The sequence below is a fragment of the Theropithecus gelada genome, chromosome 13, assembly GCF_003255815.1.
Source record: "Theropithecus gelada isolate Dixy chromosome 13, Tgel_1.0, whole genome shotgun sequence".
In the NCBI taxonomy this organism is placed as follows: domain Eukaryota; kingdom Metazoa; phylum Chordata; class Mammalia; order Primates; family Cercopithecidae; genus Theropithecus; species Theropithecus gelada.
This window is the reverse complement of record NC_037681.1, coordinates 62,803,103-62,820,330: the sequence shown is the minus strand read 5'-3', so window position 1 is coordinate 62,820,330 and position 17,228 is coordinate 62,803,103. Positions and strand designations below refer to the sequence as shown.

The window sequence follows — 17,228 nt, the reverse complement described above, 5'->3', positions numbered from 1 at the left end:
GTAGAGATGGGGTTTCACCATGTTGGCCAGGATGGTCTTGATCTTCTGACCTTGTGATCCTCCCGCCTCAGCCTCCCAAAGTGCAGGGATTACAGGCGTGGGCCACCGCGCCTGGCATGTTGTGACTCTTCAGTCTCTCTTTATCCAGAATAGTCAGTCCCCAGTACCCTTCCTAATAGTGACCTATTTGAAGAGTCCAGGTCAGTTGTTTTGTAGGACATTCCTCAACTTGGATTTGTCGGATTGTCTCATTGTGGTTTCAGGTTAAACATTTTTGTCAGGAGTTCTTTATAGGTGATACGGTGTCCTCATTATGTCAGGTGGTACTTGATACCAGCTTGTCCCATTATTGGTGATTTGAAGTTGTGTCTGCCAGATTTCTCCCTTGTCAAGCTGATACCCTTTCCCCTTTGCAATTAATAAGTAGCCTGAGGGGTGATATTTGAGACTGGGAATATCGTCTCCTCAGCAGTTTGCATTCTGTGTTCACTGGTCATTCTTGACTGAATTATTACTAAGGTGGTTGTAAAGTGATTTTTTCTGTTGTCATTCCTTCTACATTTTTGATATTTCTTCTGTGAAGATGAGCCTTTAAAGAAATTTGACTGAATTTCCTAATTTGATGTATAATAAGCATCTCTGCCATTATTCATTTCGATGCTGAAATGTGGCTTCTGTGTTCTGTGAGCATCTATTAGTCTTTGATCACCTCCCTACTTTGTGACAGACAAGATGGCTTCCATGCTGACCTTGTGTTTTCCTTACCTCAGTTTCCTCTGTTTATTATCAGGTATATTCTATGAATATATATACACGCTTTTTCTTTCTTTTTTTTGAGATGGAGTTTTGCTCTTGTTGCCAGGCTGGAGTGTAATGGCATCATCTCAGCTCAACACAACCTCTGCTTCCTGGGTTCAAGCAATTCTTCTGCCTCAGCCTCCCGAGTAGCTGGGATTACTGGCATGCGCCACCACAACCGGCTAATTTTGTATTTTTAGTAGAGACGGGGTTTCTCTGGGTTGGTCAGGCTGGTCTTGAACTCCTGACCTCAGATGATCCACCTGCCTTGGTGTCCCGAAGTGTTGGGATGACAGGTGTGAGCTACCATGCCCGGCGACGCATTTTCTTCGCCTGTTTTATTTTTGCCTAAATGGTAGTTCGTATACCTTCCAAATCTCACTTGTAGCTTAGAGATTGTTCTGTTTCATTTTTCTACATTGGATTTTATTTTATGAATGTACCATAGTTTAGTCTCTTTTTGAAGGGTATGCAGTTCCACATTTTTTGCTTTTATAAATCTGACTTGAATGCATCATCTTTAGCTGTCATTTAACACAATGTTGGCTATATTTCTAGGACCATTTTTAGACGTGAGATTTAGTGGGTGAGGGGGATGTGCGTTTTCCAATTTCAATAGTGCTAATTACTAAAAAAATATGGTGCTGGTTGACATTCCTATCTAGCAGTGTTGAGAGTGCCTGTTTCTCTTCACCTTTGTCTACATAAAATATTACCAAACTTTTTGATCTTTGCCAATCCTCTAAGTGATAACATTTCTTTGTGGTTTAAATTGCCTTACTAGGCCGGGCGCCATGACTCACACCTATAATCCCAGCATGCTGGGAGCCTGAGGTGGCAGACCACTTCAGCTCAGGAGTTCAAGACCAGCCTGGGCAACATGATGAAACGTCTCTACAAAAATACAAAAAGGGCTGAGGCAGGAGAATCGCCTGAGCCCAGGAGGTCAAGGCTGCAGTGAGCTGAGATTGTGCCCCTGCATTTCAGCCTGGGTGACAGGGCAAGAGCCAGTCTCTAAAGAATTTTAAAAAAAAGGTATTCTAGAGATAAATGGGCAAAGTACATGAATAGATAGCTCATAAAAAAAGGAAATACAACTTACCTTTAAAAAGAATAAAACATTTTTTAAAAAAAGATACTCAGCATCACTCATTATAATAAAAAGGTAATTTCATTTTTCTTTTTTTGAGACAGGGTCTCACTCTGTCGCCCAGACTGGAGTGCAGTGGCTCGGTATTGGCTCACTGTAGTCTTGACTCCCTGGGCTCAAGTGATCCACCTCACCCTCCTACGTAGTGGGTCTGTAGGCGCTGCTGCAACATGCTTTTGGTAGAGACGAGGTCTTGTTGCTGTGTTGCCCAGGCTGGTCTTGAACTCCTGGCCTCAAGCAGTCCTCCTGCCCTAGCCTCCCAAAGTGTTGGGATTACAGATGTGAGCCACTTGCCTGGCCCAGAGTACTTACTGATAATGCTGAATGTATTGGTCTATTGGGCTGACTTCCTCAGGGATAGTCTCTAGTGACTCCTGTCTGAGCCAAACCTCTTCTGATTGCAAGTTCCAGAAGTTCATTAAATCCAGCTGATACAGAAAGGGAGATTTTTCAGAACCTGAGTGAAGCTGGGCCTCACAAGGACTGCCTTTGGGTCCAAGGCAGCTGTCCTTTCTGTCACTCTCTTGATTATGCAGCTGTTTAATTCTGTTTCTGCAGACCAGCTTTCTCTATTTCTCACTGGATTTGGAAGGAAATGGTTGTCCAGCTGCTGGCAACATGCCCTAAATTCCAGGAGAGAGAGAATGTTATTGTCCCATTTGGGTGAGGTGTCCCCCACTGGGCCAGTCAGCTGTTTGGTGCCAGGCTGTGGGGGCAGATGCAGGCAAGAAGTCTGGGCTGTCCTATTCTTGGATGTTAATTGACAGTGCAGAACCTTTCGCTGTATTCTCAGAGTTAGGATTATGCCTTCTAAGCACATTACCCTGAATCGTTGCCAGGTTGGTTTGTTTACTCAGAGGAAGAGCCTCCTCCCTCTCACCAGCTCGTCTCTTCTCAGTGCTGTCTAGATGAGATGCTGTTAATGCAGGGTCTTCCCTCTACTCACCTCCTCCAGGCCATGCAGTTAGGCCGCGAGGCTGAGTAAATGCAGTCCTACTCTTCACAACAGTGCTCTGGGTTCACATGACCCTGGGGGTATGAAGACTTCCTGGGGTACCCACACAAGGATAGTTTAAGGGAATTATTTTAAGTCATCCTCTATTACACCTCCTAAAATTCAGCTGCTGCAGAGCACACCTGGCTTAAGGGGGTCCTGTATGATGATCTTTCACTCTGAAAGGAAGGCAGACCCTCAGCCATTCTTGTCCCACCAAGGGGTGTTGCCCTGGAGAGTGAAAACCATCCCTGGGGCAACGTGGGAATAAGTGCAAATATTGGTAACATTGAGGAAGTGTGTGACTCTAATGACTGACAATTTTTTTTCCCGCAATTTAGAGGTTTTTAACAAAACTGAAGGAGGAGCCAACTAAGTTGTCATTTGATCATTACAAATAATTTCGTTTTTGTTTTTGTTTTCGTTTTGAGACAGAGCTTCGCTTTTGTCACCCAGGCTGAAGTGCAGTGGTGCGTTCTCATCTCACTGCAACCTCCGCCTCCCTGCAACCTCCGCCTCCCAGGTTCAAGCGATTCTCCTGCTTCAGCCTCCCGAGTAGCTGGGATTACAGGTGTGTGCCACTATACCTGTTTAATTTTTGTATTTTTAGTAGAGACAGGGTTTCTCCATGTTGGTCAGGCTGGTCTCGAACTCCTGACCTCAGGTGATCTGCCTGCCTCAGCCTCCCAAACTGCTAGGACTACAAGTGTGAGCCACCATGCCCGACCTAAAAATAATTTTGATAATAGATCACCACATGACTTTCAGTTATAACTCAGGAGAAACTTCATTCCCTTCTGTTTATGAAAACAAGGTTTTTGAGTGCTTATATCTGTAAAAATAAAAATGGGAATGGAATTTCTGTTGAAATTATCTTATTTTAATAGTAAGCAAGATTTATCCATTTAAATCTGAACCAGCTCGCTCCCTCTAATTGTGACGCATTCTTTTTGTTTTGAGACGGAGCCTTGCTCTGTCGCCCAGGCTGGAGTGCAGTGGCGCAATCTTGGCTCACTGCAAGCTTCGCCTCCTGGGTTCAGGCCATTCTCCTGCCTCAGCCTCCCGAGTAGCTGGGACTACGGGTGTCCGCCACCACGCGGCTAAGTTTTTGTATTTTTAGTAGAGATAGGGTTTTACCACCTTAGCCGGGATGGTCTCCATCTCCTGACCTCGTGATCCGCCCACCTCGGCCTCCCAAAGTGCTGGGATTACAGGTGTGAGCCACCGCGCCGGGCCTGCAGTGCATTCTAAGACACATTTTCTCATACTTTGTTTTGGTCAAATATGTACTAACAGTAATTGTAATAATTCAATCTAGAATAAAAATATTTCTAACACTTAGAGTTTATGGTCACAGGAAATTTAAACAAATTTCAATTTTAGAGTGTTACAGAGAATTATGCATGAGCAAAAGGAGACTTTCATTCCTAAAGCTGTATGAGGGTAAATTTTAGGGGTAACGTTGTGGGTATGGGAGTGGAATGGAAATACGCGTAGAAGCAGAGGTATCTGACTGTTGTATAGATGTGTATTTTTAACGAGATGAAGGTGGGTGTCCCAACTGAGTGGAATTTACATCCCATTGGATACCTTTAGAAGTGATTTAATAATTTAGCTAATATTTTTAACAATAGAAACCATACTTTTTGCAACTTCTTAAATTTAAGATGAAGAATGTTAGGTATTAAGCTTAGATATGCATCGATGTAAATTTTTTTTAGGTACACAAGGGTAAGAAGGGTTGAACCTGGCTACTTTACACTTGTCCTTGTGAAGCAGTGCCTACTTATCCCTCGCTTTGCTCTGTCAGCCAGGTTCCCTTTTGGGGTCTGACTAGCTTTCCCTCTCCTCCTCGGCCCCTTCATCCAGGGTGACTTTGCTGTGAAGCTGCTGGGTGAGGTGAAGGTTGCTGTGGCTTTGATAACACTGGCCAGCTTTGGTTTATTTATCAGCTTTTTTCTTCCCTTCATGTGTGTGGCCTTGGGCAGGCTCCCCTGCTTGTCTGACTCTGAGGTCTGTTCATCCCCACATCTTCCTTCTGATTTTCCTCATAGTCAAAAGCTTTGTAAACTTCTCACTTTCTGTCGCATTCGTCTTCAATAGCTAGAGGTTATACCTGGGGCTATAAAAATCGGTTGCTGAGAAATTCTGATACTGGCTGGTCCCAGTGATTTAATACATCCATTTGACATTTTAACTCCACACCTCCTAAGTTGGGTCACTATTTAGTACCACAAACTGCCTATGTCGGGTTGGCTGAGAAGCGGTGCTCCGTCCTTAGCGCTCCTCTTGTTGGGTTCATTGGCCGGTATCTTTGGCTCCTCAAGGACTCCCTAACCCACCGTCTTCAAGGAGTCGCATTAATTCTCTGTTATTCTGGACATTTAATTAGTGTGCAGAAGCACACACTATTCGGTGCTGGATCCTCAGAGATGAATCATGCTTAGGGTCATGTTCAGGGTGTCTCTCCACTTCTTAGGGTTGATAGACCACGTGGCTAGCAGATGACCTTGTTATTGAGGAATTCTGCAGTTATCCTTCACCGGTTCTGATCTGGGAGCTCTGTGTGACTGGCGGGGTTTGGTGGCTTTAGAGGAGGCTGCCCGGGTGTGTGTGGTGGAGGGAAGCCTGGCTGTGGCTGCTGTTCTGGGAACCCATGTCATCCCTTGGTGGTAGCAGGTCAGGCCCTGTAGCCTGGAGGGCAGCAGCAGCTGACTCTCGCTCTCATGACGTGAAAAAGAGCAGTGAAGGTGGTTCAGCACCTCCAGAGGTAGGAGGGGCGTGGGACAATCACTGGCAGTCTCCTCTGCCATCAGCCACTGTCACTTGCATAAGCTGGAATCAGGCCTCCTGACCTCTGGGGCTCCACGGTGCCCGGGTGTGGCGCTGCTGCAGGATGTGTTGGGATGGGCAGGTGGGGACCCAGGTGCTGCCTGCTCAGGGTCCCAAGGCTGCTGGAGCTGACTTCCCGGGGGGGTCTGCTGCAAAACCCGAAACGGGGCCTGGTGAATGGTCAGGAAGAGCATTCTTTAGGTCGTATTTTTTTCCTTGAGTTCTGACACAGCCCTCCTGGGACATCCTGCCTTCTCTTGTTCCAACTTCATCTATGACATAGATTAGTCATGGTCACATGGCTGTACCTCAGGGCCAAAGCACAGGTCTCTACGATGCCTAACATGTACTAACCAGATTGGAATCTTTGCTGACTCCAAATATCACATTCCAAGCTGCCCCAGGCTGTGAGAAATGGTGGTGTTGCCTCCCAGTTGGTAGAGAAGGTTTTAGGAAGAAGCCTTGGAAGGGCTGTACAGTAAAGCAGACGGAGTTAGGGACCTGGGTTTTCCAAGGCAGGGAAGGAGAGGCTGAGGCTGTGTGGGCTGTACCTGGTGCCTGCCTGAAGGGCCAAGGAAGTAAGTGGGTACACAAATTGGGGTGGTTTCTGAGGGCATCTTGCCAGGCAGAGAGCTCAAGTCCCTCATCTCAGCTCTCCTAGGGAGAGGGGGAGAGCAGGGAAGGGCAGCTAGGCTAGGGTGGAAGAGGCAGGCTCTCCTGGTCCAGGATTCCAGCTGTACCAGGCTTAGGCTTCAGTTGTGAGTGTGCAGCCCTGAGCTCAAGCATGGAGGCGGCGTGGTTGCTCAGCTCAGCCTCTCGTCGGAAGGCCTGGCACCAGTTCCGGAAGTGCCTCACCACTAGAGAGGGTGGGGAAGGTCAGATGCTCCAGAATCAGTTCATACCTGGGAGGCTCTAAGCCCATCTTCCCCTCCTGCATGCCCCCTGCTTAGGCCACAAAGCCTCTACGTTATGCGGCAGATTAATTTGAAAATTGAATTGCAGCTGAATGAGTTGATGTCTTCAAAGTTCAGTGGTGTTTGATTAGAGCCATCCAGAGACTAGATTTGCTGCCAGGAAATGGTTCTGACCAAATAATTAAAGTGAATAAAGGTTAGATTTGTGTTTCTGGCCAAATCTGTGTTGCATTCAGCATCTCCAAAACATGAATTTCATTAACCGTTCATGAACTAGCATTAAATTACTTTCAATTAGTTGTCATTCTAATTAAAGTTGAGTTACACAGAGCAGCCTTTGTTTATACTTGGTGGCTGTTCCCTTGCCCTCTCTGGAACTAAGTCCTCTTGATCAAATGGTCATTTGGAAAGTTGGTTTTATAACTTTGTGTCCCCCCACCCATCACTCTGAGTCAGGACCTGTTCCTCGAGCCGAAGGATGTGGGTGCCCACTGCATCAGGAAGGCTTGGGGAGCACTGCTGGCTAGATTGAACCATGTGACTTGCAAAAAGCAATCTCATGGCTGTGGGAGAGGAAGTTAAGGAGTGTTTAAGGTAGGCCCCCCAGCCCAGGCAAGCTTGGGCAGGCCTTGGGGTGCCAAGTGAGGCATGGTCTGCCCAGGTGGGACTTGGGCAGGTTGGGAGGGAGGTGTGCTGCCCCTGCGACGTCATGACCTAGCTTATTCTGAGTCTTTATGCCTTGGGTGTGGGTGGCCTTGCTCCTGCCAAGGGGTAGATCTGAGTCCTCATCAGGGCCTGTCTGCAGCCTCAGTCTCCTGAGAGCCAGCATTCCATGCTCCTGTCTAGTGGCCACAGCAGGAGGGGCTGAGGAAGGACTGAAATCAACCACTGTGTCCCCCTGCAGGACTCACCCATAACTTGTCATCCAGCATATTTTTTCTGTTTTCTCCATTGATTATGGATGTGACACGTTATAACCAAGACAGAATCTCTAAGCCAGTGCGGGATTCTGCAGGGTGGGGTACTTCAGGCCCTTCAAACCCAGGATGCCAGAGGTGAGCTCGCTTTCTTTGGCTCTAGGTCTGAACAGAGGTCAGAGGTGCCAACCACTTGTCCCACCTTTGCCATCAGTAGCCCCTGAAGCACAAATCATTCCTTCTGCAGTGTGCTGAGCAGTGGAGACACGGAGAAAGGCGACACTGCTCCTGGCCTCCTGTGCTTGCAGAATGATGAGCAGTCAGAGGGCAGCAGAGTGGCCCAGTGCAGGGCCAGGCCCTGGGAAGGCGAGAGGAGTGGCAGGGAAGCTCCCGCCGGGGCGCTGTTGAACGTGCACCTCACGTGAGTAGGTGGTTTCCACCAGAGGACATGGGGAAGGCGCGCACTGAGGTGTGAGGGCATCTCGGGTGCGCCTGGGGGTCGGGGAGAAGAGAGGAAAGGCAGGATCCAGGATGAGAGTAAGAGGCTTAGGCCTTCCGGAGCACCTTCCTGGGGCTGGGCCTGAGAGCCGGACTCTGACTGGTGAGCAGGAGTGTGTCGGGGCTAACCACCCGATCCAGCAGGGATGTTTTTGTGTTGGTTTGGTGCTTTTGAACCTAATGGAGAGGAAAAAGACTCACAACAATTGATAATTAAGAGTTGTTACGAGAGCTGATGGGGGCCGAGGACACGAGAGGAAGGAATGGATCCCAAGGGTGCGAGGAAGGCAGAGTGAACCCAGCGTGACAACTGCCCATCCCAGTAGAGGGGAGGAGGCCTCTGGGGTACCCCCAGGATGGTGCAGCTTGGCTTCTGGGTGAGTGGGGAGGGGAGTACAGAACCTAGGGGTAGACAAGCAGGCATGTTTCTGTGGAGAACGTGGGTTGCCTGCGGGTCCTCTAGGTGAGGAATCCCATAGGCATTCGGTCTGGGGGAGAAGGTGAGGGATCTGGACTGGAGTTAAAACTCGAGACCGAATATACAAGTGGCTGTGGAAACCAGGGGTGTCTGCGACATTGTTCAGAGGGTTGTGTGGGAGTGAGGAAATAGAAGGGGGGATAACCAAGACTGAACAAGGTGGGTGGAGAGGAAGAGAGCAGCGAGGCTCATGGAGTGTGTGAACAGAGGAAGGCGGACACGACAGAGAGCACACTTCGCGTTCTGTTCGTGTAAAAGCCAAAACCGAACCAAAGTCTTCCGTGGTGACAGGAGGTCAGAATCGAGGCCGCCCTGTGGGAGTCCCTGACAGGAGCAGGTCCCAGGCCGACTTCTGAGTGCTGGCAGCATCCCAGGTCTTCCTCCAGGGGTGGCTGTGTGGGTGTATACGTGTGCACGATGCACTGAGATTTTGCACTTTATTGGAAGTAATAAATTTTAAAAGTGTTAAAAATAAGAAAGGAGGAAAGCAAGGAAGGAGGGAGGGATAAAGGGAGGGAGGAAGGGAGGAGGGAAGAAAGAAACCAGGAGGAATGGTGGCAGGAGAGGAGGTGGTTTCAAGGACGAGGATGACGGCCAGTGTCGCTCACACGCCTGGAGCTGAAGCCACTGCGCCGGCTCTGGAGAGGCCTGTGGCCTTGGAGGCTGCCCCGCAGCCCTCTGGGTTCACCACTGGTGTGTGTCCCTCACACTTTGAGTGAGTGGTGTGGAACGGACCCTAGCGTTAAATCAGGACATGGAGGAGCAAGAGCCGCTGGGGGATCCCGTGCCCGAGAAACCCCTCAGCTCCTGGCGGTGCCAACGGCCGCGTCTGTGCTTTCCTGAGTGCCCTCCCTGGCAAATCTTTGTGTTTAAACTTGATAATGTTTAATAAAAAAATGTAATTAACTACTAAAATTTGATTAAAAAAAACTTCCTTCTATTTTAATGTGAGAGTTTCCCATGGAAACCACTTCAGCTTTGGCGTGGTGAACGGCAGCTTTATTAACGGAGCCATCTGCAGGCTTTCCTCACAATCTGTCGCGTTGCCCATGGCTTCCAGTGCAAACACCGGTGATTGTGATGCAGGCTCCAGCCAGTGCTCAGAGGGGACGGCCTTAAAGGCGCTCTGATGCGGGGACAGCTAATCTCTCGTTCTCTTATGTGCAGAGCTCGCCAGGATGTCTCTTCCCTTTGGATTGGATGTGGGCAAGGCCTTCATCTTCTCTTTTTCCTTTCTAGACCTAGGAGATGGTGCCTCTTCTGCACAGATAGCACCTAAACTCACCTCCACTCACTGGAAAATGCTTTCATGGGAGGCAATAATTCTTCCCCGTGAGTGAAAACTGTTTCCTGAGGCCTTCTCCACCGTAGCCAGAGGTTAGAGCCCTGCTGTCAGATTCCTCACTGGCCCTCCGACAGGCTGCCTGCCAGGTGGGGATGGAGTTGGATCACACCAAGGCTCCAGGGTCTTGGGGAGGGCTGAGTCCTGTCTGGGGGATTCTTGGCTCCGCTCAGAGTTAATCATCTTCTCTATGGAAATGTCCAAGCCTGGCAAACATCTCTGCTAGTGATTCTGGTGAGGAGATGTTCACGGGCAGCACAGGGCAGGCCACATTAACACAGATCTTGCCGACAGAGCCAGGACCTGTCGCTCTCGGAGAAAGCCTGGTCACCTCATCTCAGTTCGGGAGCAGTCTTGAGAGGGCTCTGCTGAAGAAAGTGAAATTCTGCTCTTCCTTTCCATTTGATTAATTCTGAATAAGGGAAGCTGATTCAGCCCAGACACCTGAGGAAAGGCGGAGGCTGGATGGCTTCAGGAGAGGGCATCTGAGGAGGAGTGAGGACCAACGATACATCAACCAGAAGCAAAACAAGGAGGGAGAAGGGGTGCTGTGGCCCCCGCGGTCTGGGGAGAAACACGGAAAGGCTGTCTCCGCCTTGCACGCGTGCCAGGAGCATGGGGAGCAGCGTTATGGATCAACCAACCATCATCAGAGGGGCAGACCAGAAGATGAATTCTTAGTGCTCCCCGGTCGTCTCTTATCCCTGTGGTCCCAGACGCTGAGCTTCACAGTCATACCCCAGACTGACCCTCCCTTGCCTAGGCTTCCCTCATGGCCACACTGTGCTAGGAGTTCTCCCGCAGGGACCTGTGATAGCAGAGTGGGCGCTAGAAAGCCTGTGGGCACCCCGCGGTCCCACGGTCCGCACTGCCCCCTCTGACCTGTTGGGGGAGCACTGCAGGTGCACAGGTGCAGGGAGAGTTTCAAAAGGCTTTGTGGTAGTAGGGCTTATTTTCTTCTCCATATTGCCTTCAAAAGCATAAAAAGAAGGTAAAGTTTCTACATCATTATGTAAATTTTTTGAGACAGGAAGTTGCAAAAATAGAGTCCCATGAACCCTTCCCTCTGCTTCCCCCAGTGGTGACATCTTATGTAACTATAATGAGACCAGGAAAGTGACATTGGAAGGACACAGCAGTCCAGACCACAGGCTTCCTTGTTTCCAGCAGTTCGGCGTACACTCTGTGGAATCCGACCCCACATATAGACTCATGTGGCGGCCACCCTACCCATCTACCGCAGAGGAATCCCCTTGTGCCACCCCTTTGTAGTTGCCTCCTCTCCCTTCCAGCCCTGTCCCCTGAAGTCACTAGTGTGTTCTCTGTCTCTGTAGTTTTGTCATTTCAAGAGTGGTGTATCAATGGGATGCAGTTTGTAAACTTTTGAGATGTGCTGTTTGTCACTGGTGCTCCTGCCCGTGAGCACCATCGCGTGTGCATGTGTCCACAGCCCTTTTTCTTGCTAAGTAGTATTCCACTGTGTGGGCTGCACGTCACTTGGTTTTTCTGTGAAGATTCCAAGTGGCAACATCACTTTTTAAATATTGAGATTCAGCCTTTTGGAGTGTTGATTCTAGAATTTAAGCAATGGGTAGATGGTTTCAGTAGGTGACCAATCCAAGATTCCTTAGGAATAATTTACTTTGTACATTTTCCATTATACATTATAGCATCTAGTTACAATTTTCTAATTTTGAGGGAACGTGACTTTGCTCTAAACCAGTTCTAAAATACACAAAGTTTGTTTTTACAACCTCTCTAGAGTGTATGCTCCGTGAGGGCAGGGGCTACTCTTTCTCATTTTGGGATTCCTTGCTGAGCCCCACACAGTTCCTTGCCCTAGGCAGGTTCTTAATATATATATCTGATGAATGGGTGCCTCCCTTAGATCCTCAGTTCCACACAAACTCCCCAGGATTCACACTGGCTGCCACTTTGAAGGTGGTAGCAACACAATGCGTGTTTCTTGCAGAGAGACTAAATTCCGTAGAAGAGGAGCTGCTGTAAGGCATCTGACTTAACATTTGTCAATTGAAACAGAGCTCTACGGTGACGGCTCCAGCTTCTGGTTTCCCTGCTTCTAACCAGGTTATCAAGTCATTCCAACCCAGTGTCGGCCAAACGGGCATCACTGTTGACAGTGGCAGGCTCCGGAGTCTCCTGTGATCTTTCCTAGGAGGCACAAGGGCTTGGTTACTGTGATCAGTCAAGCATGGGATGGGATGACCAGGCTTTGCATATTAGGAAATTCCTTTTCCTCCCTGAAGCCCTTTCCCTTTCGTCGGGCACTCACTTTCTTCTCAGTGCTTTCAGTGAGATCTGATGAAAGGACACCCTGTCAGGAGTCGATGTCGGCCTCTGGAATCGATTTTGTTGAATCCCACTGAGATAGTCATCATCAGCAGTGGTCCATATTCATTTGTCAGTGGATGGCTCCTCAGGAAAATCTATTTTCAGGCCTACAGGATTATGTTGCTAAAAGGGAGAAGAGACGGAAGATCAAAGTTCTATGGCTGAGCATGGAGTTGGCCCAACCTCCCAACACTTGCAAGTGAGCGATGGGGAACGAGGACGAAGTGGAAAAAGCACTTGGCCAATGATGGAGAGAAGCTGCCACGCTGAGCTCAGTGAAATGGAAATTGCCCAAAGCCTGGAAAATAAGGTAGTGGTGTCTTCACACCAATAGGTTTAAATTGAACATTGGGGAGTAAGGACTTGTGTGCCCAAGGTCAGAGAAGGCAAGAAGAGCAGGCATTTGCTGGCAGCAGGTGCCACAGTGAACCAGCCTGGCGGCTCCTCTGCCCCATGCTATGGTTGTAGGGATAGCAGGGAAGGATTTGTGCATAAGCCCCCCTTCAACTCTGACACGATTCAGAGTCCAAAGCCTCATCATCACCTTCTCTTCTGCCAGTCTTAAATTCTTCTATTGGAAGTTTAACCGATTTCATTCTTACTAACAACCATTGTTATTTTACAGTGCATATAACCTACAGCAGATGAGCATGGCAGCTGGCTGCGCGGACTCTGGAGGTGGGAGTACCTGGCTTCAACTCATAGCTCAGCCAATCGGCTTCTCTGTACCTCAAGTTTCTTCATCTGTGAAATGGAGATAATGGAATTTAGTATTTTGAAAAGATTGAGTTAATACATGTTAAACACATGAAGTGTTAACTATTTTCATTGACTAGCATTTAGTCATGGGGCTGGACCATATTTTAATCATTGAGCACCTTGCTTTTATTTCAGCCTACTTCTTCATGTTTTTGTCCTTTGAGACACAGAAGTGGTGCCCTATAGGTTTTCTACCAGATTTCTGAATTGTTAAGTTGTTTATTTTCAAGTTAAGGATGCTTTTTGAAAAACTGCATTCTGGCCAGGTGCAGTGGCGCACGCCTGTAATCCCAGCACTTTGGGAGGCTGAGGCGGGCGGATCACGAGGTCAGATCGAGACCATCCTGACTAACACAGTGAAACCCCGTCTCTACTAAAAATACAAACAAAACAAAACAAAACTGCATTCTATTATCACATTTTAAATTTTTTTACTTATTTTTTTTTTGAGACACAGTCTCGCTGTGTTGCCCAGGCTGATGTGCAGTGGCGTGATCTCAGTTCACTGCAACCTCCCGCCTCCCAGGTTCAAGTGATTCTCATGCCTCAGCCTCCCAAGCAGCTGGGACTACAGGTGTGCGCCATGAGGTCTAGCTAATTTTTGTATTTTTAGTAGAGATGAGGTTTCACCATTTTGGCCAGGCTGGTCTGGAACTCCTGATGTCAAGTGATCTGCCTGCCTCTATCTCCCAAGTTGCTGAGATTACAGGCATGAGCCACCGCGCCTGGCCTATTATCACACTTTAAAAATTAAAATAATTGCTTATGAAATATCTAGTCTTCACAATTCCCCAACTGTCTTAATGTTTTCTACCATTCGTTTGAATCAGAATCCAACAAGGCTCATGGTGGATGTTTAAATACTGATGCTTTGTGATATACAGGGGAGAGGGCGTGGGAACCATTGTTTGACCTTTAAGAGCGTACATCAGGCCGGGAGCGGTGGCTCACACCCGTAATCCAGCACTTTGAGAGGCCGAGGCAGGCGGATCACCTGAGGTTGGGAGTTCAAGACTAGCTTGGCCAATAAAGTGAAACCCTCTCTCTACTAAAAATACAAATAAAATTAGTTGGGCATGGTGGCGCACAGCCGTAATCCCAGCTAGCTACTTGGGAGGCTGAGGCAGGAGAATTACTTGAACCCAGGAGGCAGAGGTTGCAATGCGCTAAAATTGTGCCATTGCACTCCAGCCTGGACAACAGAGCGAGACTCTGTCTCTAAATAAATAAATAAAAATAAAAGCATACATCAGCATCTAGTAATGAATGTGGTCCTGTTTGGATTGGCAAATTCTTTAAAAGTGGTCAGTTCAGGCCGGGCGCGGTGGCTCAAGCCTGTAATCCCAGCACTTTGGGAGGCCGAGACAGGCGGATCACGAGGTCAGGAGATCGAGACCATCCTGGCTAACACGGTGAAACCCCGTCTCTACTAAAAAAAGTACAAAAAACTAGCCGGTCGTGGTGGCGGCGCCTGTAGTCCCAGCTACTCGGGAGGCTGAGGCAGGAGAATGGCGAAAACCCGGGAGGCGGAGCTTGCAGTGAGCTGAGATCCGGCCATTGTGCTCCAGCCTGGGCAACAGAGTGAGACTCCCTCTCAAAAAAAAAAAAAAAAAAAAAAAAAAAAGTGGTCAGTTCAGTAAGCCATGGTCTCCTGAGGATATCACCCATGAAGAGATAGTGGATAAAGAAATGAAACAGGCTGACGTTCCCAGGAGACAAACTTTTCTGTTTGTTGTTCTTCCTTTTCCTTTGTCTAGGAAATGTTTTATTTTTGAGATAGTGTCTCCTCTCTTGCCCAGGCTGGAGTGCAGTGGCACGATCTCCACTCACTGCAACCTCACCTCCTGGGTTCAAGCAATTCTCCCACCTCAGCCTCCCTAGTAACTGGGACTACAGGTGCACACCACACCTGGAATTTTTTTTTTTTTTTTTTTTGTATTTTTGGTAGAGACGAGGTTTCACCATGTTGCCCAGGCTGGTCTTGAACTCCTGGGCTCCAGTGATCCACCTGCCTCAGCCTCCCAAAGTGCTGGGATTACAGGTGTCAGCTACTGCTCCTAGCTGGAAATGTCTTTACATCAAAGCTTTTACGGCTATTATCAGGATCTATTAATGAAGGGAAGGTAGAGCAGAAATTCAAGTTTCTTTTGGAAAGGTAAACCAATCACCACAAAATGACTAACATTACATGAGTCCCTGTGAGGAGAGGAGCTGCCCCTTCACAAGGAGATGCACCTGTTTTTTGTTTGGGAAACATACCTACAGACCATTCTGTTTCTGTGGCTGCTGGAGACTCCGGTCGTGGGCATCTTTGACAAAGGGACTTTTCCAGCAGGGTGGGCGTCAGTGATGGTGATGCAGATGTGCAGCATTGCTGTGCTGTGGACTCACCTCCTCCCAGACTGAGGACCGAGACTGACACAGACTCTCTTCTGTCTCCCTTATCTCCTTTCCAAAGTCTATGAATCTACCCTGGTCCTTTCCTTCTGTGTCTAATGAATGTCTTTCTCCTACTGTGGTGGAGGAAGTACAGATTTTGAAGTTCTAGAACACAAAGTCTCAGCATGGCTATGATCTAAACAAACATGGGCTGGTTACTAAACCTCCCAAACTCATTTCCTCATCTATAGTCACCTCCCCTGTATCCCTGAGCACCTGGGTGTTGGGGGATGTTGGGTCCACAGTAGGTGTTCCTCCAGAAGCAGCTCTTCTTGGTCCATATCCTGCCCATCTGCTCTTCAGCCTTCTTGGTCCTAAAAACATGTACTTGTCCTTTGTCCTTTATTTCCAGCTTTAAGCTTCTAGAAGTTACACTGATACAATACCTCACTGTGCCCAAAATCTAATTCATCATTTCTCCATAGGTAAGTTTTGGATTTTCTTACTTTTAAAGAAAAATCACATTGTTGAGTGGGTTTGTTTTGGTGCCCACCAGCCATTCTGTCTCAGAATCAGTGAAAATGGAACTCCTACCCCAGGATAGCCTCTCGTGGGTTAGTATATGTAAGTGGCTGTGGATATTCAGTCAACCAGGGGCAAGTAAGGCAATAATGAAAACCTCATCATGTCTATGATTGTAAAACTGGGGAATGTTTGGAATACTATCAACCTATTCTTCATAAAGGAAAATTTGTAGTGGCCAATTTGTGACTGTGGTATACAGAAGATCTGCGTTACTAAGCAATATGGGAGAGATGGGAGAAAGCAGAGAATGCCATGGCCTACTGAGTTCAAGTACTTCACAAAGGCTAACAAACACTGCAAGGCAGCCTCGTTGGACGGGTAACCAAGATCATCAGGATTATCCAATATTAAACATGAGAGAAAGTGTTGACATGAAATAAATGAAAACAAAGCTATCCCCATATTCAATAGGAACATAAATCAGAAGTAATTTCCTCTAACATTATGAGATGGGAGTTTACTACTACCAGAATGATTTCATCCACAGCAGCAGCAGTAGCCCACTGATAAATATTGTCTTGTGAATTGTCCTGCCTTCTGATAACTGGATAGTCATGGAAACTAGCAGTATAAATGAAGAAAGAGTTAAGACGCACTTAGAAAGAGGAAACATTTTGATTATTTTATTTTTTAATCTTCAAAATCTTCTGCCATGAGACAGGAATGCATGATAGCAATGGCTCAACTTCACATGAAACACTTGGATTCATTTTCATTCACAAGTTTTTCTAAAAACATCTACAATTTCATAACCCCACCCACTTCCAACCATTATCACAGATTTAACTGACCATTAAACAGTAGTTGCCAGCATTAAATAGCTGGAACGCTTCCTGCGTGTTAGTAGTGTCTTTTGAAACTACCACCGAAGAGTATCATGATTATAAATCTCATTGTACACGGCAACCCCAAAGGTGACTGATGTTCTCAAAGAAACTCCCTGCAGATCACTGAGAGCTGTATTCCCCAGGTACCTAAAGAAATGCTCTTTCTTCTCCAAGAACTGCCTGTTCATGTCAGTATATTTCTTGCAGGGAGTATAGCACATGCTGATCTGATGGTGTAATCATCACTGCTAATAGGCAGATATATATGCCTGATACTTACTGGCGTGCTCTGATAACTATGTACAGAACATACTGAAAAAAGATGGGTTGCTTGGAATATCTCTTCTTTTGAAGAGAACTATTTTGAGGTTTTTTAACAGTTGTAAACAAAAGGAAATTTTTT

At 47.4% G+C, this 17,228-nt stretch overlaps 1 protein-coding gene across 2 annotated transcripts in view; it reads left to right on the top strand.

The window, feature by feature from the left end:
• LOC112636926 (cytochrome c oxidase subunit 7A-related protein, mitochondrial) overlaps positions 1-13,087 on the top strand; it is a 47,857-nt gene extending 34,770 nt beyond the window's left edge. Inside the window, exon 3 of one of the 2 annotated variants that reach the window (XM_025405698.1) lies at positions 12,901-13,087. In XM_025405698.1, coding sequence (XP_025261483.1) covers positions 12,901-12,909 — 9 coding nt within the window. In that variant the 3' untranslated portion in view covers positions 12,910-13,087. The remainder of the gene's footprint in view (positions 1-12,900) is intronic. The other variant, XM_025405695.1, reaches the window with a different exon arrangement.
• Positions 13,088-17,228: the final 4,141 nt, after the last annotated feature.